The sequence below is a fragment of the Amblyomma americanum genome, chromosome 1 (genome assembly GCF_052857255.1).
Source record: "Amblyomma americanum isolate KBUSLIRL-KWMA chromosome 1, ASM5285725v1, whole genome shotgun sequence".
NCBI classification, from domain to species: Eukaryota; Metazoa; Arthropoda; class Arachnida; order Ixodida; family Ixodidae; genus Amblyomma; species Amblyomma americanum.
Window position 1 is genome coordinate 188,048,334 of NC_135497.1, and position 22,021 is coordinate 188,070,354.

Genomic DNA, 22,021 nt, shown 5'->3' on the forward strand with positions numbered 1-22,021 from the left:
CTCAGTAGACAAAAAGACAGTGCTCCAACACCAACATGATGTTGCTTGAACGTCATGTCACGAAATGACAACATGAACGCTTACCATCAGATATGTGAATGTTTCCAGAGGCCATGGCAGCTTTGAGGTCCATGCTTTGTGAATCTTCATCGCTACCATTTTCAACTGCTGGATCTTTTTCTGCCAACCTCTGACGCTCTTTCTCTTCAAGGCTTCCATAGTGTACCACCTTCTGACGTTTGATGTATGCAATGTCTTCGTCATCGGACATTTCTTCTTCGTCTGACTTGACCAAGCTGAAACAAATGATCCGGCATGGCGTGAAAAGGAGCTCTACACACCTAAGCATATACTACCACCCCACCCTCAAGGTATCACAGAAAAAGAACAGCAGGAGAACAAACCTTTACATCTGCACAAGCCGTTTCATTGTTTACATGTCAAGTATACCAGACAAACTTGTAAATGTCACACAGAAAAACAAAAGGCACTGTCTATTGTGCTGGCAGCTGGGATGATTTTCATGCTAAAATTCTTGTACTTGCCTCTGATATGCTGCAGAAAACTATGCAACATTTTTGTGCTGTTAGACAACAATATTCCCTCGAAAACTGATCATTTTGGTACTCTCATAGCTGGCCTTTCACAAAACAAAGCCCTATGTTTCCTGGTGGTCTGCATACGTTGGAAATTTTCATCACCAGAAACTTTACTGCTGCTTGGGATGCATGCGACTGCAAACAGGGACGTATCTAGGCCATCCTTCCAGGCCAGTCTTCATGAAGACAACTAAAAATACCCCGCTTTCCAGTTTATAAGAGGCGAAAACAGCACGACAAATTCACGGCATGAAATTTTAACATATTTAACATTAACTACATGCAGTCCACTGTCAATGTACCCTTAGCCATAAAAAAAAAATAAAGCACAGAAGCCGAGCTCCAGACTTAGGCGCACCCACGCGCGGCCTGCAGACCACTAATTCGATTTTTTGTCGCACTTCACACAAACTCGCTTACTGCTTCCATTTTCGGCTATGTCGAGCCGAATGGATTGCGATCTTATCAGACTTGGACTCCGAAAGTATCCAGCAGCCGAGGAGGATGACAAAACTACCAAAGGAACTACTCTCAAGCTGTACTATCTAGCCGAGCAGTTCTGTTGGCTGCGGCCAAAAGGAGCAGTGCCGGTAAACCGGAGCAGTGAATAAAGCAAACTCTTCTCGCTTCGCAATAAGTAGCCAATCAGAGGTGGATGCCGGCAGAATTTCAGCCCAGTGACTCTACCGGCTGCAAGTAGAAAACACTGCCAAAATAAAAATAAGCAGGCCTGTTTCCTGCCGTCTCATTCCTCACACCAACCACACGACTTTCGAGTTACTGTTATACAATAAAAAAAAAACCTACACTTGCAGCATGCAAATTAATACGTTCAATGCATCTCCCTGGTTTTAACGAAGTTCAAATCGCAGAACATGTTTGCCGCCGCCGGCTTCACGAGACGTCTGGACCACCCTCGTGTAATTCGCACAACAAAAACTCCATGCAACAACACAACGCCAGCACGCACAGGCTAGGCGACTGGGAAACGTGCAGTGGCTTAACGGTGATATATATATATATATATTACCAGAGCTTGGAAACTGGAGCGCGACCTACACCACCACTGCGATCGCAGTTCACGTACCGTCAAGAAATTCCGGTACAAGCCCACCAGCCACCACGCTTCCCCTAACTGATGGCTCGACAAGAGCAAGACCTACTGAACTATAGACCTGCACATTTGGCGAAGTCCTATGGGACTGCGTGCGCCAAGTTTCGTAAACTTTTTGGCCGTTGCAGGCGCTCGGTTGACCTGTTTGTTTGTCATCATCATCATCTGCTTTTCACATATGATTTCTCTTCTCTCACTGACTTCCTCCGCATTTGTCCTGTCTTATTATTTTGAAACCTAGTAATGAACGATGCAAATATGACATTTCTTCAAATCCTAGCGGTGAATATTTTGTTTGCGCGCATGCAAGCGTGAGACTTTCTGGCATCTTTGCTAAGGCAATGGCTGGTCCGGAGTTCCCGGGTTCGAACCCGACCGCGGCGGCTGCGTTTTTATGAAAGAAAAACGCTAAGGCGCCCGTGTGCTGTGCGATGTCAGTGCACGTTAAAGATCCCCAGGTGGTCGAAATTATTCCGGAGCCCTCCACTACGGCACCTATTTCTTCCTTTCTTCTTTCACTCCCTCCCTTATCCCTTCCCATATGGCGCGGTTCAGGTGTCCAACGATATATGAGACAGATACTGCGCCATTTCCTTTCCCCAAAAACCAATTATTATTATTATTATTATTATATTGCCCCGCCGCGGTGGCTCAGTGGTTAGGGCGCTCGACTACTGATCCGGAGTTCCCGGGTTCGAACCCGACCGCGGCGGCTGCGTTTTTATGGAGGAAAAACGCTAAGGCGCCCGTGTGCTGTGCGATGTCAGTGCACGTTAAAGATCCCCAGGTGGTCGAAATTATTCCGGAGCCCTCCACTACGGCACCTATTCTTCTTTTATTCTTTCACTCCCTCCTTTATCCCTTCCCTTACGGCGTGGTTCAGGTGTCCAACGATATATGAGACAGATACTGCGCCATTTCCTTTCCCCCCAAAAACCAATTATTATTATTATTATTATTATTATTATTATTATTATTATTATTATTATTATTATTATTATATAAGGCAATGGAGGAATGATGAATACACAAAAAGTAGACAAATGACAAAAGTATTACGTCCTTGAAGTAAAATAAACAACGCTTCTTGCTCAACAGGTTAAATGTGGCGCTACGCCGCCCGTAGGTGCCCTTTCCTAGCGGGAAAAGGCATGAACTAGAAGGTGCGCGCTGGAGCAGTGCCAAGTGTGCAGGTCTGTAGTTCAGTAGGTGTTGTTTACAACTGCCTTCAGAATTTCGCAACGCCGCCGGTTACACCGCACGTGAGAACTTAAAGAGTGATATTATTGGCATCAAAATAAGAAGTAGTTGATATTTAAAAACAAGAGCTCTTTATTTCTTAACAAAGTTTGAGCAACCTTGGCAAAATAGTGCATGAACGTTGTCCACGTTGATGGTTGCAAACCATAGAGTTTCTCTAAAGGGAAAGCTGGCGGCGCTGCACCTGAGCAAGACCTACGGAACAAGAGACCTGCACACTTCGCGCTGCTCCAGCACGCACCTTCTAGTTCATGTCTTTTGCCGCTAGGGAAGGGCACCTACGGGCGGCGTGGCGCTACAATTAACCTGTTGAGTAGGGTGCTTCAATGCTGACGTCGCCGTTCCCGGGTGGAGACAACTTAAGAGACGACGCCATATTGAATCACAACTGGCCTCTCCCATGTACCGCGAAATGCTCAACCGGTAGCCCAATGTAGCTCTCGCTGCAAAAGTCCGTTCAAGTTAAAGCACTTTGAAGCGCACCGAGAGCATTAACGGCGCCGTTACAAACGCTAGCGCCTCTGATCCGGTGTGATTCAATATGGCGGCGCCGCTGAAGTTGTCTCCACCCCGGCGCTGGCATTGAGGAACCTTACCTATGAGCAAGGTGGCGTCGATTATATTACTTCAAGAATTTAATAGTTTTGCATTTGTCTACGTTTTGAGTATTCATCATTCATCCATTGCCTTAGCAAAGATGCCAGAAAGTCTCCCGCATGCATGCGCGCAAACAAAATATTCACCGCTAGTATTTAAAAATATGTCGCATTTGCATCGTTAATTTCTAGGTTTTTAAATAATAAGACAGGACAAAGTCACAGGGATGCAGTGAGAGAAGAGAAATCATTTGTGAAAAGCAGATGATGATGATGACAAACAGGTCAATTGAGCGCCCTTAACGGCCAAAAAGTTAACGAAAGTTGGCGCACGGACCCCGTCAACTGTGTAGGTCTCTATATAGTGCCTAGAATATACTGGCTAGTGTGCCGGGCGCCAGCGCTGCGCAATGGGAGCAGGTGGCACCTAGAGTCACTAATAAAGACTTTATTTAGTGACTCTAGTGGCACCGTTTGCAATGAAAGCCCACCGATGGCGGCAGAGGGCGCTGCTTGTCGGGAGGGTGCTGCCGCAGCAGACGACGCGGTTTTCTCGCTTCGGAAGGCAGCGACCTGGTCTTGTGCGTGCGCGATTAACCTGCTTGTGCACGAAATTTTGTTGACTGAGGTGCAGTGTATGTTGTCCTGTGTGGCTCCTTGCACATGAAAGTCGACGCATCCGCTCCTCCGAGCAGTTCTGTGGTGATTTCGTCGGTTTTGTGCGCGCGTTCTGTGCGTGCGTGTATCCGTTCTGCGTGCTTTCACCGTGTAGTCAAAGCATGCACTGAGCTCTCGATTGTTTTTTTTTCCGTGTCCACCACTAAACGAGCTACATGTGACTGCACAAAAAAGATGTCAAAGCCAAAGCGACAGTGCAAAGAGAAGACTTGCTTTGTGCCAATGTGTAAAAGCGGTTACCGCTCGAACAAGGAACGTGTTTCCATGTTTACTGCACCATCTGATGCTACGCGGCTTGCAGAATGGGAAAGAAACATCAAAAGAGAGGACAGAAGGCTGACGCCAGCTGCTGTGGTTTGCGAGAAACATTTTGAGAGCAGTTGTATCGAGCGCACATTCAATGTCAGCGTAAATGGTGTTACCAGCGAGCTTCCCCGCGATAAACCGCGCCTGAAACCCGACGCCGTGCCTTCGATATTCACGCATTACCCAGAACACATTCTGCCTAAAGTGTCAGCTAAAAGAAAAACTAGAAATCTGTGCCAGCAAGAGCCTCCAGCAAAGCGTCACAGGCGTGCTGCGTCGGAAGCCTCCGAGTTGTGCTCAGGCATTGATAATGCTGAATCGGTGAGCATGGAAGCATCTGACCAACAGCGGAGCTGCAGTAACTGAAAAGTGCACCACCCCACGCTGTGTTTCTGCAGAAGGAAGCGCTGGCGAAGCGCAAAATGCTGGTGACGAACGACCACGAACAACCAAGGATCGTCTCCATCCATTCTCCAACGTCGCTATTCCAGTGACATGGATGAAAGTGCCATCCGTGACAGTCGATTCATTAGCGTACGCCTATTGTGAGGCTGAAAAAAATAACTTCGCTAACCTCTTCATTGAAAAGATGGTAGCATTTGCAAAGCCATTACTTGATGGACAATCAGTGGTAGCCACGGTTTACCTCAGGGGAAGGGAAAAGTCAAAACACATCGTCACAACTTGCGAAGAGGCCGAAACTTTGATCAAGGAAGTTGCCTTGACAAATCTTTGTGATGGATGCGGCATAAAGCCGGCCTCAGGAAAGCACACCTCCTACAAAGGAATGATTTTTTTCTGAGAAGTGTTCATTATCTGTGAGGTCTGAAGGTGAATCCTGCGCTTTCTGCAAGTACCAAAGGATTCTGGCTCAAAACCAAGCGTGCAGAAAAAAGCAAAGCACAAGTGAAATTGCCAGAAAATCTGATGAAAAGAAACAGTGCAGGAACATTTCTCGAAGCCTGTCAAGAACCAAGAAAAGATTGGCAAATGCAAGGATACAGGTGGCTCACATGAAAGAGCGAAATGAGGCTCTTAGTGAAGAGACATTTAACAGCAAAATTAAATCTCTTCCCTCAAAGCAGCAGCTGGTTGTAAAGAGTTGTTTCCTTGCTGCAAGGCGAAAATCACACAAGGGAATGCGATACGATGATGAGTGGGTTTTAGAATGTATGCTGATGAGGATGCGAAGCCCGAAGTTGTATGAACATCTCCGCAGACAGTCTATTATGGTTCTGCCAGGGCAAACTTGCCTGAAAAAGTACCTACAGCGCTTCAAGGGTGGCTTTGGTCTCAGTACAAAGGTCTTCGATGCCCTAAATGAAAAAAAAACAGAGACCATGGATGCTTACAGTCGTCACGATGGCCTCGTCATTGACGAAATAAAGCTTTCGGAGCACCTAAATGTGAAATCAGCTGGTGAGTATAGCTGCAATGAATTCTTGGACCGTTCTGTGTATACGGTAAAAGCTCTTTGATTCAAACCCCGCAATGCGAAAATACGCATAATTCGAACTGCCGGCGCGGTCCCGGCCAACGCTATGCAAGTCTATGGCGTTGCACGCTCGCTGTTTCGGAAGCTACGGGTCTCGCACCGGTTAAGGAGGTTGTGTACATACAGGTATCGGTGCGGCAAGCGATCGTCCAAATAGCCCCCCTCAAAGCTGAATTCTGTGCTGCAGAATCACTCGCGCACCTCTGACTTGCGCTGAATGGCAGGCGTGATGGCGGACGGACGGCCTCATCTACAAGAGCGGACACACTGATAGTTTCGATTTTGCTTTTCTGAAACGTACGCCCAACCGCACTAGCCAGCCAGCCAAACCCAGCTACGCGCCGTTTATAGCGTTGGTTGGCTGTTTCGCTAATCTTCCCTATCCACATTTTTTTCTTGCCGCTTCAGAGCTGCTGAGCAATGCCGTATTCATCGCCCGTGAATCTTCCGCGCTTGCGGCGTGCGATGCACTAGCGGCAGAGCTCCACCGCTAAAAATAGTGATTGTTGCGCCGTTCTCATCTAAAATAACAAGCAACTACTGCCAAGTCTTTCACCAAATAAATTTACCGCGATGCAAGCAGTTCTTGTCAGTTTTTTTTTTCGGGGTCATTAGATAGTTCGAACTTAATTTCAGACTATGCGAACATTTTTTCCGGTGCATTGAAGCACGAATCAGCGAGCTTTTACAGTATGAGAAAAATACGATGTTCTGCTAAGCACTACAATATTGCTCGAGCCGTGCAGTGCTCTGGTAATATTCGATCGTCAAGTCTTTTAATAATAATAATAATTGGTTTTGGGGGAAAGGAAATGGCGCAGTATCTGTCTCATATATCGTTGGACACCTGAACCGCGCCGTAAGGGAAGGGATAAAGGAGGGAGTGAAAGAAGAAAGGAAGAAAAAAAAAGACTTTTAGCACGTGTTTCTTTTTATGCTGGTTTAGCACCTTTGTCATATTCTGATCTGTGTTGAGAGATGTCTGCGCATAAAACAAGGTGTTTTTCCTGTGCTTTTTTTTTTACAATTCAGGTGATATTGAAGGCTTTGTTGACCTTGGAGGTCATACACCTGCTGACCAGAAGAATGTGCTGGCAGACCATGGGATGATTGTGCTGTTTCAGCCATTTACTGGTAAACTTTTTTTTTCTATTGGTTACAGTTCGCAACTTTATACGTAAAACGCACGTACATTTGTGAGAGATTACCTTTCCGCAGGAAAATGGACGCAAATCCTCGGTGTTTTTGCCTCAAAGGGCAATGTGAAGGCCCCAACACAGGCGAAAATCATTTTGGAAACCACAGTCCTTGCGGAAAAGGCTGGTCTGTTCGTGGATTGCATAACATGCGACGGCGCCAGCTGGAATAGGAGCATGTGGCGGCTGTTTGGAATACAGGGTAAGGCTATAATTTCACGCAAAATGCAAGATTGTTTAGAGTGTGCATGGTGCTAGTGCAGATTTCATGTTTCTAATGTTTAAATATTGTGATGAAGAAACTGATCGCAAGTTGTTTTTTTTCCAAAGGTTCTCCAAGCCATGTTCGGAGCAGCACCAAACACCCAGTGGATTCTAAAAGGCAGCTCTATTTTTTGTCAGATTTTCCACACCTTTTGAAGAATGTGAGAAATGGATTTGTTGGAAAAGGATACCTGACACCAGCTGGGCATGTTCACATTGGTATTGTACTAGCAGCCTTCGAAGCGGATCGAGAAAATGTTACACTGAAAGTTATGCCAAGCCTGACAAATGCACACCTTAAGCCAAACTGCTTTGAAAAAATGAAAGTGGACATCGCATTTCAGCTCTTCAGCGACCAGGTCATCAAAGGACTTTTCATTTATAGAGAACACATTGAAGCCTCACATAGGACCGTGCAGCCGACAGTAGATTTCGTAAAAGAAATGAATCGCCTGATCCGTGTTATGACATCGCGAACAAGCGAGAAGGCACTCAAGCCTGACAGTCCAAATGTGCAATTTCTGAAAGGCTTCCTAGAGTATCTGCAGGAATGGGAGCAAACTGCAAAACCAACTGGTGGTGGTTTTCTTACAGAAAGCACGTCTGCTGGGCCAAGGGTTACCATCAAGAGTACACTTGGCTTGTTGTCCTACCTGACGTCGACTGTGGGTTTCAAGTATTTTTTAACATCCAGATTAAGCCAGGATAAGCTTCAAAACCTTTTTGGTATAATTAGACAGTCGTCTGGCCGTAACGACCATCCGACAGTGTCACAGTTTCTGATGACTGTGAATTTACTCGCATTCTACAACCTGGTAAAGCCACCTAGAGGAGTGAACTGCACCCCAGACGTAATCAAAGCACTGCTGAGCCCAAAGGAGGTGTGTGAAACTACGAGTAAGTTCCTTTCAGACAAAATAGATGACCTTCTTGACCACGGAAACGTCAGTGAAGCTGAAGATGTAGTTCAAGCTGTCATGTCTAGCAGTGACCATGCATCGTGCATAGAGAAGAAGAGCCACAGTGCTTTGATCTACTACACTATACAGGCTACGTGGCAAGAAAGATCATTGCTAAGAACTGTTGTCCACAGTGTGCAGGCTGCCTATGTGTAAGCAAAGCTGAAGCAAGTGCCGACGCCGCTTCGTACTTTACTAGCCATTTTGACAATGGGGGCCTAGTGTACCCCAGTCAGAGCTTGTCAACTGCTGTAAAGGCCATGGAAGATGCCTTTACTGTGTTTTTTAGTAAAACAAGCTCCATGAAATGAGTTTAGTTGAATTTTCGAGTCAGCTACAGACACTGTCTTTTCCTCAACTTGGTTGCTCAGAGCATGAAAAGGCAGTTTTATCTACCGTTGTAAAGTTTTATGTTCTCTTAAGGTTTCGTTTTTTTTTTGTCAAGGGCCTCAACAAAGAGAGGGAAGCGCAAAGGCAGCGGCATAAGTTTCTAAAACTGCGTCGCTGCCAATAAATGCTTCTCATGTGCACATATGGGCCCTGCTTGCTGTACTTCTGTAACATGTCCGCGATTGATATTGCACGCGAATAAAAACGAGTGTTGCACGACTGTGTTTCCTGCGTTATTCACATTGCATGTGTTTACTCGTTCGCAAATGTAGTACGTACACAGCGAGAACACCTAAATATAATCCAATAAAATTAACCGAAGCGTTTCGCCTACTTTATTAGAGAAAATGTTACCAAAAAAAGTACTTCATATATATATAAAAGATATCTATGTACAGCACAAGTTTCGTGTTTCGAAACACGAAGTTGTGCTGAATTTCACAGCAGCTTTCGCGCAAGCGACAAGTGCTAAATGTGCAGCTCCTCGACAGAGACTCAAAACAAACCCTGAAACCTATAGTCAGCTGCCTCCATGACAGCTTTGGTCGATTACAGCTGAACGAAAGCAAAAATGCACTAGTCCTCTTGCCGATGTTGCGAGAGCGTTGCGGCTCGGCGGCACCCTCCCGATTTGCAGCGCTCCATGCGGCGGCCGTCGGCATTCATCGCTCGCGGTGCCACCAGGAAGGCCACGGTCGGCACACTAGCCAGTATATTCTAGGCACTATAGTCTCTAGTATGTCTTGCACACATCTATGCTTGCACCTGAGCCTCCATGGGCGCGCAAAGCATCCTGGGGCGATGAGCTACTTAATGCGGAACAGTAGGTTTTTTTTTTTTTCAGAAACACTAAGTGGCGTTACTAAGACGTACCAGTCCGTACCCACGGCGCGCTCCGTGCGCAGACAACTTCGGCACAAAAGTAGTGTGCAATAGCTATAGTAGCGAAAACGCAACAGCACACGACGCCAATAAAAGGTTTCTGTTTTCTGAAATGCTGTGGAAAAACCCTTTAAAATATTGCAGCGACAACATTTTTTTCAAAAACATATTTCGTTTTAAAAGTGCGTTTGTTCAGCACAAAATATTGGCTTTTGGGGTCTGCAATGCTTGGCCAATAGGAGAGCAAGCCATCGCTTATTTTGAGCAAACTTTGCATTTACATGCTTTTCTGATCGTTTGTTGCAATTTATAGACAGAATATTGAATGATAAGACTTTTTTAATTATCGAACAACGTTTGTTTTTTTAATTATTATTTGGACAAAAGTTGTAGTTCTGCAGTCGGTAGCTCTCCGCCTCATGCAGTGTTCCTGTATACTGCGGGAGCATATACAGGAACACTAGCCCCATGATGTTTAGAGCGCCCCTGGTGGCGAGCTCGTATCCTTTGCCAGCAACACTGGGATTCGCAACATTGTTCGCAACGCCAGTAAACACTCTGGAGCGACGCATGTCAAACGGAACCTTGCGAAAAGCATCGCCGCGCCGCTGGTCGCTCAGTTCGCTCAATCGTTTGCATGTGAACACCCCCATCCGTAGACCATCGATCGCCATGGGCCATGGAGGGAGGAATCCATGGGCCATCCGTAGACCGAACGCCGTAGAGCCAGTAGAGCGGTAGAGCTGGGAGAGCTGTGAGAACATCGGCATCTGGCGAACAAGAGTGCGCGTGTTACCACCAGAAGCACAGTGCATGCACAGTGAATGGCCCTGTAGCCCAAACCATCGTGCAGCATTTCCACAACCCTGGAATGCGCCCAACACTGCAACGTCAGCTTCAGCTCGGCGTGCGATGTGACATTTGCTACAGCTACGTGTGCTGTTGAATCCCTGCAGGATCTTCAGGCTTGGTCGCCTTCTGCTCTGTTCCTCTACTTGTAGGTTTGCTACACCTGTAAGCTAGTAATGAGCGGAAAGTTAGACCCGTCCACTGCGCTTACCACAACCAAGCGATGTTCATCAAGGCCGCGACCTTCATCTTCGTGCATCGAATGTTTTCGGTGTCATAAACTGAGATACGCGGAAGGATTGAAACGTCACCTTGTCGACTCGAGTGAACAGTTGGACCAAGACAGTGCTGACAAAAGCTGTCGCGCAACATCTCCGAAACGAAGGCATGTTTCACCAACAAATACCTGCGATAGGCGCTTTGGTACGTCGATTCCGAATAACACTGGCGTGAACAGTGTTGCGTCTACTCCATCGTGCCATGAATGTAGTGCATCCAGCGGGGATGTTCAAGTCGCAAGAAAAGGCAGGCAACCAAAGACATGTTCCCGGTGCTCTAAAACGTTCAGTACGGCAATTCAGCTCCACAAGCATGCAGCATCTCACCACGTGCCATACAAGTGCCCATTATGCTCGCAGACGTTGCCAGGCATGTCTCATCTGAAAGCGCACATCAATTCGATCCACATATAATGGTGATATGCACTGACTGTGCTCATTTCTGTGTCATGCATAGAACACCATGCTTATATGATGGATGTGAAACAGCGCAAGGGCATATGGCCTAGGAAGAAAGCAGAGGGAAGAGATGAACCGGACACAACACAGTGCTGTTTCACATCCACCATGCAAAACCAATTCGCCCAACTATTCGTGCGCCCATGCTCGTAGCAAACTGTATGGCTTATGTTTGTGTCCACATTCACTGAATATTGGAACAGCCCTGCAAATTTCAGGTGCTTACTTGTATAAATGTTCCATTCACAGGAGGAGGTGGAAAACAGTGAGCTGCAACCCTTTTGCTACATTGGCACATTACAACTAGCATGAAACCTCAACAAAAGCTGCAAAAGGGAAGCCTTGCATCCAAGCAGCATTCTGAATGTTTCTTGCATGCCCCCTTTAAGACTGGCTATTTATAGAGGCCTGGCATGTGGTACTGTCGACCGCAAAAGACTGCTGGATCTGCAATGCGTGGCGGAGATAGCAAAACTGCACTGCTGCACTGTCTTCCGTCACAGAGCATGGCGTCGAGGCTAACTCGCAGTACTGCCGCAGCAGGCGTGCCGTGAGCCTCAACACCACGCTCTGTGACGGCAGATGGCGCAGCAGCAGTTTTCCTTCGCTTCGCCACGCAACGTGGATCCCACAAACTTTTGCGCCCGACAGTACATTTAACATCATGCCCTCTTCAGAGCTGAACTCATTCGCTTCTGCAGTCTGTCCCCAAGGGCGCAGCAAGACCTGGGTTGCTGGAGACAATTTACAATAACTTGCACTGAAAAGGTTGCATGCAAGGAATTATTCAGCTGTCAAGACCATTGCAAATCGAAAGCAAGTAAAATTTCTCTAATCTGTGAAAAATCTTGAAGCAGTTCGGTGTGCGAAGTGGCATTTGTCGCACTCGTGACAACTTTCGCAGGTTTTACCTGGACTTTGTATACTAAACATTTATGTAGTGCTTTCTGCCATGCCGCGATTTGAAGGTATTTGGCGATCAAAATGGTTCCTGTGACAAGCTTCTAGACTCGTTTGCGATGGAGCTACAGCTTTTTTCCGATGCTCATGTATCGGGGCAAGGCAGCAATGTGAACAATATTTTTGACTACATGCACATTCTTTCTCAGTCGCTTTTTTGGTGGAAAATTTAGGTGTTGTAAACACAAAAGTACATCACATTGATTAACATTTCCCTGCAAGCATTTGGATTTTCAAGACTAGACTCGAGATACATCTGAGGTGTCAGGATCAGAGTCGGAGCCCTAATCCTCACCTTCAGGATAAAGTCGCACTCACTACTTTCAATATCTAAATGTTTAGGCTATTTTCAGACTGCATACCCCTCACCTGCAAAAAGCAGTGCATGAATTTCAGAGCCCCTAAAACTTCAGTCTTCCAGCGGCGGCATGGTCATGTTAGAAAGCGGCAAGAAATTTTTTTTTCCTGCAATATATTTTTCGAGACTAGTGAGCAACCAGTGTCATGCGACTTGAAGAAAACTACTATAGGAGGTATTCGCGTGATGTCACAGGCGCCGTTTTGGTGTTCAGCGCCCAGGTTCAGCTGGGTAGGCCAGCGGTGTTGGGGATAAGCCCAATTAGACGCGCCTTTTGCTGTGCCGCATCGAAGCCAAAATGGCAACCACTATGGCTTGAGTAAATACCTCCCATTCACAAATTAGCAGCCAAGCATGAAGCGTGCGGATTTAAAGCGAATATTTTTAAGCGATAACGGCGAATCACCGTCTTCGCAAGCGAATGGGTTAAGGCATCATGTGTAAAAGTAACTTGATGCATGCTTGCCTCGTAACATGTCGCCAACTTGCAACAGTCTGCATCAGTTCATCAATTTCACATTTTCACATTGACTGCAAGCAATGTCATGAGAGTAGATTTGCAGCTCATTCGAAAAATTTGCGAGTTTTGCTAGCTGTGCTAGTGATACCATTTTCTTGTACTGCTTGCATGACAACAAAACTGTACTTAATTTTCTATTTTAAAGCAGTGCACATGCACAGAGTGACAATAGTCCCACAAAAATAGAAAAAAAATCTTTTATTACATTAACAAAAACAATACAACAATAAAATGTGAATCAATCATGGCATTGTTCCACACAGATAAATTCAGGTTGCCAAAACAAGTTTAAAACATAACATATCAGTATCTACATGTTTAGTGCAGATTTGGAACCATTACTGTACAAAATCAATATGGACACTGAACATATCTGCTTTATACATGGGTAAAAATGCACCTGTGACACTTGTGTTTAATGAAGCCTGCACACACTGTATAAGCCCTGCGAGTTCACTTGGTGCAAAAGCTGACAACAAATTCAAAATGAGCTAATGCAAACAGCAAAATAGCACTGAATCAGGCACGAAAAAAGCAGTGTACATTGGCTCGAGCTAATGAGATGCACCCCTTAAGTCCTTACAATAGCTCTTTATGCACACATGCACAATGTGTATGTATATATCTATATATATATATAGAGAGAGAGAGAGGTTGGCACAGTAATTCACGTCACACATTTGGCACAGACATCACCTGGCAGGCTAGAAAAAATATGAATCTCCTGGACGGCTCTTGGTTAGAGCGTGTGAATGATAGCCCCCATACAAGTGAGGCAACTGGGGTGCCTCAAACGTTGAATTTTCATGTGAACAGTCAAATTTCCTCCATCACTCTCACCTGCTGTTCAGTTCAATAAAAACTTTGTTCTTAACTTTGTTCATTAACACGACAAAGCTGTACTCCATAACCTGCATAAGCATGCTCCAAAAAGCCAGCCCGGGCTTTGCAGAAAGTTACAATGCTGTAACCTGTTGTGATGCAACATGCAAACGATGCCAAGGGAAAAATAATGGCCCATTACTCTGCCTGAAAGAATTTTTCACACCTTGCCAGAGGTGATGAGATTAAAGGGGTGACAAGTGTGCTTCCATTTTATATAAAATTTGAAGTGATTGTTGTAGAATATCACCATTGCTATTGTAACTTGCCGAAAGAAAATAAAGGATGCCTTTCTAAAAAATTAAACAGATCTATAAGCACGCTACTAAAACTGTCTACAAGAGCATTTTACAGTATGCATCAACACTAGTTAGCAATATAACAAGCAAGAACGCACAACACTGTAGAGCACTGGTGGTGCAGCAGTGGCATTCCATGCAGGGACTATGCCAGGCAACCAGGAAGCAAAGAGTGGTTGGCCCATGTTTCCCCTTCGTGAAACTTTATCCCTCCTGTATACACTTACTAGCACTGTTAGTGAATTCTTCACTACAGCTTACTTGACTGGATCTGGGCTAATATTCAGACTTTGGTCTCTGTGTGGACTGGCTTCTGGAAGCATGCATCGAGTGGCTGCAGCAGCAGTTGGAACATCCACTGACAACAAAATGCATTGTTCAACTTACAAGCTCATCATTTCCCTGCACTTGTGTGCTCAGCTGTCAACGAGTAACTCGTGTTGCTACTAGAATGCACTCAGTTCGGTGGCTCCCTTACTGCAGGCGCCTCCACTACACTAAGTGGGGCCTTACTTTAACGGCTGGACACTGACAGCATACTGTCACCGAGCCTTCAGCCATAGCAGACTTATTTGCGTCTCGTTTCTCGCCCTCATACAGTTCCACCATTTCCTCTCTCGACCTGGATAACCTAGCCCGATTCTCCAAACCCTCCATTCTGTCCTTTCCTACCTCCATATCTCTCCTCACACTCACATCTGAGCATCTCGATGCAGCTGCAAGTCTTTAATATTAAACCTTCCCAGAACCCAGCTCCCGATTTAGTCGCTCCAGCCTTCAAGCTGATCTATCCGCATATCTCCCATTCCTTCCTTCAGATGTTCCTTAAACATTCCATTTTTAGATCATCCTTTCGTAACAGATAACTGACATCGATTGTAACATTACACCCCATTCACAAGGGTCACGAAAAGCCTACAAGTCACATCTAGAGTTACCACCCAGTGGCTGTCATATCAGTTCTGTGCAGGGCATTCGAGCGAGAGGTTTCTGAACAGCACCATCATAACTTTGGAGGAGAACCACATTCTCTCCCCATCCCAGCATGGATTCCACTCTGGTTGCGGCTGCTCTACAGCTCTGGGCATGCGCACTTCGAGAGAGACAGCCATGATAGCCGCTGTCCTGCAGATCTTGTGCAAATGGGTGTCACAATTGCATTTGAGATTTGAGACCATCGATTGTGCTCTCCTTATCAAGAAAATGGTTCAGGCCGGAATCTGTAGTGCCATGCTACTTTGATTTGTAATGGGTCGCAGTCAGCGTGTGCCCGATCAAGACTCAACATCCCAATACTTCACTCCACACACAGAGTTCTGGTTTAGGCCCAACCCAGTTTTCCCTCTACATCAGTGATGTTTGACAGTCTCCGGTCATTTTGCTCGTCCAATGTGCGAACGATATGCTCATTGTCTCACATTGCCTCTCCTCGGTGTTCTGCATGGCTCCAGCACAGACATGTGATCCTTCAGGAAATCTCCAAGTGGGCTTGTCTCAATCACCTGACATTGAGCAAATCAGAAGTGTGGTGCAATGCATTTCAGTGCCAGCACGAGTGTGTGTACACTCAAACACACACTGTCGGGCACCGCAGTACATGCCATTCAGCCTGTCTCGATTCTTTACAAAGCCCTGTGGGCCCAGATACCTTCCAATCTCTATACGCTGCCCTCGTGCTGCCCTGACTGAAGTTTAGCTCTTCTTTGTGGAATCTACACAAAGTCTACCTTTCTGAATGACTCAAGAGTGCACAGAGGCAGGCCACCAGATCCCTGTGCACTCAGCTCGGCCAACGGCGCAATCCTCAGCTGCACTATGTGCCCAGGCTCGAGCAGCTCGGATGGCGGACCCTCGAGCATCGTTACCGTGTGGCCCGCCTTCGCCTTCTCTGCTCCACACTGGACGGCTCAATAGATGGCTCCTAGTAACAAGTGCTCCAGACAGCCAAGGCCATGCACGCCTGCACTTTCTGCCATGAACATTCCGTTGTCCAGGTGGATCCTCAAGGCTCTGTTGGCCCTCCTCCCTATCGATTGTAAAAGTTGCGACATCTGTGCAGTGCCTTTGCCAAACAGCTGAAATGACATTGCATATGTGTGCGTGTGTGTGTTCATTGACACAAGTGTAAGCGACTAGCTGGGAGGCGCACTACGTATGGGTTTTCGCCTCTCTGTCCAGCCTCATAAGCTGCTTCACGTACCAGTTCTCTTTTGAGTGCAAATGAAGATTATATTATTATCATGACTATAACTCGCGGTACTGATGGTGCACTCCTTTCACGACAATTGCTCACTGATTTGAACATGTCAAAGCAAAATTCAATTACCTTGACACTGCTACAGTAGCATGGGAGCTGTGGCCAAAAGCCAAGACCAAAGCCATTTGCTTTTTGCTAGTGAATTAACTATATTTCCAAATATATTTTACCAAGTTATATTATTTAGTTTTCCAGTGTGTGGAGCTTTCAGTTCAGAAAAGCACTTTCTGCAAGTGCAGCGAGATCCATCTAAGCACACACGGTAGTACTGCACTGCTGTGACGAGTGAATGCTATAACGGCTTTAGCGACTTCAGACAATCGATGCATGATTTTAGAGATCAGTCCTCACTGGGACTGAAGACAGGATGTCAGCCCTAGTGTCCTTCTAGCTTGAAAAGGATTCATCACGATACAATAGCAGAACTTCTACTGTGCATATGTACAGTAAGAGTGCATTGTCAATGCCAATGGCACCTTGAGAATGAAAGTCAGGTATACTGAGGTGATCTCTGAGGTGTGCAATCAGACACTTCCAGTGAAAATATACCTTTCACTGTGCAAAAATGCAACCAGCTTTGCTTACAGCATCCACAAATAAAATTTACGCTATTAAAAATTTCACACTGCAAAAATTGCAGTAACTCTATGCATTTGTTCAGACACATTAAAAATTAAACTTTTTTTCCGGAAAAATGAAATCGCAAAAAAAAAAAATAATTAACAGTTGCTTGAAAACATCTGTGCAAGCTGTGCTGCAAAACAGTCATGCAAGGTGGATGCAACAAAGCAGAGCTGCTGTAAGTTTCACCTAAATGATATCTAGCCAGTGTGGAGAAGTAGAACAGGTACACTTGCGGCAGGCAAGCTAAATGTGATCCCTCAGGAGTGTGAAACAGCATTAGTAGAGGCACCGCACGAACCCAAAGAAGGGCTAGCAGCACAGCACCTTGCTAGAGTTAACAGCCTTAAGCAGGCTTGGGTACACACTGCGGCAATGGCTGCAGAAGAGTAGATCAGGTACGTCACACAACAAGTGTCCATGCTAAGGGGAGTTGCGACTTCACCTGCTCGCTTGACGCGTTGGTCATCTACAGCAGCACAGGAAAGTGGCTCCATGCAGAGTACCAGTTTGTATAGATGATGCAAAAGAAAGTGTGCATGGGAGTTGCTGTCCTCAGCATAATTCTCTCCAAATAATTCTCTCTAAAACCTGCAGCCTCTCCCCCAGTGGTGACAATAGCCGAGCAAAGCTGTGAACACTTAGTCACGGCCACAGGCAACACCAAAGGCAAGTGGCCACAAATGCAGGCATAGCTGTCATCATTGTAGGCTCTTTGGCTGGGTCTTAGTTCATTTCAACAGATAATAGGCTGAGCAATGATAGCACCAATTTGCCTTCCAATGTCAAGGTACAATAGTGCCATATCCACAGCATGTCTCAGTCGCACCCAACACAGGTGAGCAAACCTGTCCCAAGAATGGCACACAGCAAGGAGTCCCTATGCACCTTGTTTAGTTTGGAGGAATATACTTTGAATTATCCAAATTAATGACACTTTACACATTCAATAATGTGTTCATTCATGTTGTGCCACATAACACGAGTGCTCTGGAACATGAAATATAATTGCTCAACATATAAGACTCTAGTTTAAAATCATAGCACAGCAAAACTCCCAACATAATGCAGCCAGCTGAGCACATTACATAAAAACTTGCCAGTCAAGCTTGTATACTCCAACAAAATCTTGAACAGGAGTCGGTCTTGTAAGCAAATGAATAAAAGCAAGGCAGCACAACACTTATCAACAGAAGCCATTGAAAGCTAAGAGAACACTAAAACAAAAAGATATAAAACATGATGGACCAAACTAAAAAAAAACATGACTAGGAAAGAGGCACTGGACAATTAGAGACCATAATAACACTGAAAATTGGGAAACTCTATGCATGGCTACATGAAAAAAAACCCAGCATACTGAGGTGAAAGCACAAGAAAAAGAATGTAGACAGAAAAGCACTGAACCTGCAAGTGCCTTGTTTTGCTTTAAGCAAAATCATTCACCACTCAACAAAGAAACCTTGCATGTGCTGAAAACATTATACGCACCTTAGTGTTTCAATGGGGAAAGCAAGGTTGGCTGCCTCACTAAATACCTGTTCTCAAAAACGGACAGCTGAGAGTTGAATGCTGTCTCGTCTACTCGGAGTACTTGTCCACATTCTCCATCTCAAGCTCATGTTTTTTCACTTTTTCACTGCTATTCTTTGAGTGACCATAACAAGGTCAATGATGGCGTGAATTTTGGGTTCTCAGCAATTTAAGTGCGCTACAAAAAGCATCCAAGGTTACCACAGCAATATCTTTGCTTACAATACAAGGCAGCCAAAATGGCAGCAGACATAAAAGATGGGGTAGGATGTAAGGTACATCATACAGTATTCGTTGTGATGACAATTCTAGCATAGTGGCCAGATGGCATGCTTCCTGGTGGTTGCTAAATAAGCTCAATAGCTAGCGTTCATTCTTTTGCATGCCCAACCAATTTATTCTTTTCCAATTGCCTCCTCACAACAGTGAATCACACATTGGTTAAAATGCACAAAGGCAAAAGATTAAGAAAAAAGCAGCCTAATTCTTCCGCGCTCTGGAGGCTACCAGCTGCCAGTAGAATTTGAAGGTTGCGACTAAGCTCTCAGATGTACTTTTCTTGATAGCTGTGGACCAATTCACTCATCCTGCATTGTCACAAATTGGAAATGCTTAGCTATTTAGAGTGCTAATAACAAGAAAAAAAGACTGAAACCCACAGTTTCCACAGGCTTTGAAGGCAAATGCTAAGCACAGCTGCTGTCTCAATTTACTGATAATTAAAACTCTTGGAGGGACTCCATATGCCAGCTTGCCTCATTTTTAGTGAAAATTTGCTAGGTCACATGCTTGAAAGGCTGCACACATTACTTAACTGCAAGTGACAAATCCTTGTTGGGGGAAAGGATGGGGAGAATATACAGCATATTTACATGACCCAAAAGGTATTTCCTCAAGCAGGACATCTTGCGGTCAACGAAACTGGTGCAAGGGTAGGTCTTAGGTGAAGAAAAACTCCAATAAACACCATGAAAGTTGTTTTTACCCACAACTGCGAAATAGTACATTTCGAAATAAGGCCTATTGTTAAATATGCAAACTCCAAAACAAACAGTAAGCTTGTCACTGGCATGCTACCCTTACAGAGACATCATTATAGCACAATGCTGGCATGTCTGAAAATCATGCTGCTTAATGGGTACGAAGCAAAAGCGACACACAGATGAAAGTAAGGAAACAAAATTCACCCATTTGGAACAATCGTATACTACAATGATTAACAATGCCTATAACAAAACCAACAGGCCTGAGCCTCACTTTGAAGTCCACAATATTCATTTCACTTTTAAATACAGAAATGCTAGCCATGCGCACTCCTATTGCTCTCTATGATTTGTGACCATAAGCGAGCGACCAGAAGCTTCCACCGGTCCGTACTGCAGACTTTGAAGGACCTAGCAGGAGAGCTAGCACTCAGTGCTGGTTGCTGGAATCTCCTGCACATACTGCCAAGGAAAGTAGCCCACCTACAGGAACAACAAAAGTACAGTTATTACAATTTAGATCAGACCTATGTTCAATACTGGATCTAGACAGTTCCAATTTTTGTTAAAGACACGGGCACCTGCACCACAGCAACCATCAGCACTTTCACTGCATGTGCTTTTAGTTTCCTTCTCTATGCAAACAAAGACAGAAAGGAATACAGTGTAATCCACTTATGATACCAGATATAACAATCCAATTCGTTAGATTTATCAATTCTCCCACTGCCCCTATATAAACATAAACCATATATAACTATAAAATTATCAGCGAATAAACAGATACAGTGATAGGATTTGGCTGTGCGGAAGGTGTTTACCGCCACAATTTGTCTGCAAATTGATAAATAAAGTACTTTGAAGCACATGACATGAAAACTCCACAAACGGACAGGCATGGTGACATCTATGACAGCACTGCGTATATGCCTCGGGAACCAAACCAACCAAGCGCTATCATCATCGCAATCACTGGAGAATAGAGAGAAGAGCTTGCTTGGCCGCTGCGATGCAATGCTTTCTCACACAAACGTAGTTTCCACCCATTTGTGCGTTCATGAGCTGGGTAGAAATGGCGACGACTAAGATCTCTGCCCCCCTCCCCCACACACTTTTGTTGAGATTTTTTGTTAAGCACTGGCTTTTCTTAGCGTGTTCCTCCATTTTACACTATCCGGAGTGCAGACCTTGGCAACGTGCTGAGATCCTGTGGGCTGGTAACATCAGTGTGAGTTTATCCTATGACGGGAGCTCCAGCGGGGGTGCCTCACTTGGCGAACTTGGCAGAGCCCCAAGACGCTGCGTGTTGTTGACAGGAGCTCCAGTTGCGTTGGCTACATGTATAGGGTGATACCTACATGCAAGGTGGGTGTGTGGGTGTGTTCTTTTTGCTTTTTATTTGCCGGTCCAGAGAGAATGATAATCGGTCATAACGATCAGATTTTCCGGTTTTCTCAATATTGTTATAAGTGGACTGCACAGCCTTATAACGGACCTAATGGTCACAAGGATTGAATTCACTGTATCCGAAGTTATTACAGCCAAAAAGGCTAAGTCTGACAGGAGTGTTGTTTATTTCTTAAAAAGTCCATTATGCCCATCTGCATCTTCAAAGCAGGCCCTATCAGGGCACTTTCAAGCTGTTCGGCACTGTCATGGGCTCCTTGCCGAGACCTTTGCCAAAGAAGAGCTGCTTGAGAGATGCGACATTACTAATCGCGATAGAAGCGTTCACAGCAACTATTGGTAAGTTAGCCTCCTCATCAGCAATTCTCAACGAAGTTGGAAGGATGCAGCAAAGAAGCTGCCTTAGTGCATGTGCGAGCAGAATGCACTGTCTGCTGTTTGCGAGCTGCATGCATCCAGAAGCCGTGCATTATGTGGAGAGCTGATTGGACCAACTGGACCGATTGGGCAAGTGATGCACATGATGCACATCACATGGCTGGCCGTGACCTTGACCTAATACATATTTTGACTAGAGCACTGCGCTCGCTTATTACAAGCAAGCATTTGTTACAACTACGGCCATTATAAGTGGGCTCAACTGTATGAACAGGCATGTTTTCCAATATTTTGTAACTAAATAACTCACAAAAATAGACTTCATTCAGCAATTTCTGAAAATACACAGTTTGTATAAAAGCTTTTTCCAAAAATAAAAGAAAGGAAAAAATTTAGAGTTTAGTTTAGTTTGGTTTGTGGGGGTTTAACGTCCCAAAGCGATATCGCGCAGGACACGGGCCTCTATAATTTTGCCTGAATTGAAATTCGACCGCCACA

At 45.2% G+C, this 22,021-nt stretch overlaps 2 protein-coding genes across 7 annotated transcripts in view; both read right to left on the bottom strand.

The window, feature by feature from the left end:
• Window positions 1-1,803, bottom strand: part of U4-U6-60K (U4-U6 small nuclear riboprotein factor 60K) — a 43,547-nt gene extending 41,744 nt beyond the window's left edge. The window contains exons 1-2 of one of the 3 annotated variants that reach the window (XM_077648082.1): window positions 1,630-1,803; window positions 85-296 (exon numbers count right to left, since the gene is read on the bottom strand). In XM_077648082.1, coding sequence (XP_077504208.1) covers window positions 85-271 — 187 coding nt within the window. In that variant the 5' untranslated portion in view covers window positions 272-296; window positions 1,630-1,803. Of the gene's footprint in view, window positions 1-84; window positions 297-1,406; window positions 1,545-1,629 lie in introns of those variants that run through there. The other 2 variants (XM_077648083.1, XM_077648081.1) reach the window with 2 other exon arrangements.
• An 11,539-nt stretch (window positions 1,804-13,342) lies between these two features.
• LOC144114387 (proto-oncogene vav-like) overlaps window positions 13,343-22,021 on the bottom strand; it is a 196,643-nt gene continuing 187,964 nt past the window's right edge. For all 4 annotated transcript variants that reach the window (XM_077648087.1, XM_077648085.1, XM_077648084.1 and 1 more), the window contains one exon: window positions 13,343-20,221. In XM_077648087.1, the coding sequence (XP_077504213.1) occupies window positions 20,162-20,221 (60 nt within the window). In that variant the 3' untranslated portion in view covers window positions 13,343-20,161. The remainder of the gene's footprint in view (window positions 20,222-22,021) is intronic.